This window comes from Triticum aestivum, chromosome 4B (genome assembly GCF_018294505.1).
Source record: "Triticum aestivum cultivar Chinese Spring chromosome 4B, IWGSC CS RefSeq v2.1, whole genome shotgun sequence".
NCBI classification, from domain to species: domain Eukaryota; kingdom Viridiplantae; phylum Streptophyta; class Magnoliopsida; order Poales; family Poaceae; genus Triticum; species Triticum aestivum.
In genome coordinates, this window is record NC_057804.1 from 599,205,896 (window position 1) to 599,208,051 (window position 2,156).

Consider the following 2,156-nt stretch of genomic DNA (forward strand, 5'->3'; position numbering starts at 1 on the left):
AGGTTAATTACCCCTGGATCTTTCTAGAACACCTGTATTCTCGCATTACTCACGCAATACACTCTTTTAATGAATTTGCAAAGCGTGAGCTGGCAAATTTGCTGTATTCATACGCGGCGGAAATGGAAATTTGCTGACCTTCCGTTTCTATTCTTTGTCCCCTGCAAATACCCTCCAGCGTATATCGCGAATTAATAACAATAATCCCAGAGTATATCACATTTTGGCGAGTAATAAATCCCCCGTATTTAGTGACCAGCTAATGAATCCAAATCGTGTATAGCCACTGGACGCGGTGACGCCCCGAACGCATTAGAGAGGGGAGGCGCGCGGCCACGTGAACGCCATGGGTAATTTACCCTCGTTAACACCGATGGTTTTCCCTCGCATCATCACCAAGAAACGAGACAAAAATTAATCACTCCGCTCCCGCTTGAGCAAAGATAGCAACAAAAATCCTCCAGGAAAGGGGTCGAGGCGCTGACGATAAAAAGGCCACCGGATCGATCGAACAGTAGGAGCGTCGGAGCAATCGAGCCGCTTTTGTTTTCCATTTCTTTCCATCCCTGTGCCCGCGTGCGTTCTCCTGGCGGCGGCGACCATGGTGGGCGGCGGCGATGTTGACAAGCACGCGGCGGCGGCGCTGGCCCAGGACCTGCCCAGCTTCAATAGCTTCTTTGACCAGACGGTGGCTGCTTCTCCCTTGCCCCCCTCCTGACTGTGGCCGAGGGTTTGGTTAGATAGATAGAAGGGGCTAAACAAAGTTTTGTGTTTTTTTTTGTAGGGGTTGGAGGTGGCGGCGGCGGCGGGGGATGGGGAACTGGCGGCCGGGGCGGCGGCGGGGGAGGAGGATTTGGAGGAGCTCGAGTGGCTGTCGAACAAGGACGCGTTCCCGTCGGTGGAGACCATGGCGGTGGAGGCGGTGGAGGAGGTGCCGGAGCCGGCGCCGGCGGCCCCGTCGGGGCGGCCGGCGGTGGGGCCGAGGACGAAGGGGCGTCGGCGCCGGGTGACGGCGCCGTGGAACCTGGCGGAGCCGCCCACGCTGCCGCCGCCGCTCCCGGCGGCGCGGCGGTGCACGCACTGCGCGTCGGAGGTGACCCCGCAGTGGCGGCAGGGGCCGCTGGGCCCCCGCACGCTGTGCAACGCGTGCGGCGTGCGGTACAAGACGGGGCGGCTGCTCCCGGAGTACCGGCCGGCCAACAGCCCCACCTTCTCCCCGCTGCTGCACTCCAACTCCCACCGCCGCGTCATGCAGATTCGGCTCCGGAGCGAGAGCGAGGGCGAGGGCGAGGGCGCCTCCCCCGCCGTCCGCGCCATCGCCAAGGCCCGCCGCGCCGAGCGCGCGGCGGCGCGCCTCGCTGCCAAGAAAGACGACGGCGCCCCGGCCCCTGCCCCTGCCCAGGCGGCGCTGCCGTAGGAGCGAGCATCATCGATAGCCAAGCCATGGAGCTGGTAGATTAAATTAGAGATCCTATCCGTGATTAGCGTCGTCGTCGGCTCCTTCATCCGTGATTTTCGTGTCGAATTTCCATTTTGTCATGTCATAGGGACTGCACTTTTAGGATTAGGGGTTTAAGAGCAGCCAGCAATCAATCTAGCTGCTCCCATGGGTCAGTCTATCAGTCAGTCAGTCAGCCTCTTCCGGTCGTCAGTCGTCTTAGTCGAGTTCGTCGAGTCAAGCTAGCGGAAGCGAGAAACTTATTAGAAGAGCAGGCAGGCAGGCAGGCATCACCATCCCGTGCAACTCTGCTGCTGCTGCTCATGGTGGCCGATACCTGATAAACCATTGCATATTTGCGTGTCTTGAAATGGAACACTCGCTTGTCATGTTCATCAGTTGATGTGTGTATGTTCTGCTGTCTGTTTTGCCTTCAGCGTAGCATGATTTCGACAGCTCTATTTTCTTTCAGTATCCAAGTTACTCTACATGCCTGCAGTCCGTACACATCCATGTGGGGGAGGAGATATGCGAAGTGGCGACTACTCGTACTGGTAGCCGCGTGTCGGGGGCGTCCGCTCGGCCGTGTCCCCCCTTGGCCTTGCAATTCTTTTGTTTGTTTTTCCTGGCGTTTGATCGCGCCCGACCTCGGCGCCTCGCTCTGGTCGTCCTCCCGGCTGACTTTGGGCTCCATTCGTGGCTCCGTGTGTGAAAGAAA

At 58.9% G+C, this 2,156-nt stretch overlaps 1 protein-coding gene across 1 annotated transcript; it reads left to right on the plus strand.

The window, feature by feature from the left end:
- Positions 1 to 265: 265 nt before the first annotated feature.
- LOC123089339 (GATA transcription factor 4) lies at positions 266 to 1,893 on the plus strand. The gene is made up of 2 exons (XM_044511044.1): positions 266 to 688; positions 785 to 1,893. The coding sequence occupies exons 1-2, from the start codon at positions 602 to 604 to the stop codon at positions 1,415 to 1,417; spliced, it is 720 nt and encodes a 239-aa protein (XP_044366979.1). The 5' UTR covers positions 266 to 601; the 3' UTR covers positions 1,418 to 1,893.
- Positions 1,894 to 2,156: the final 263 nt, after the last annotated feature.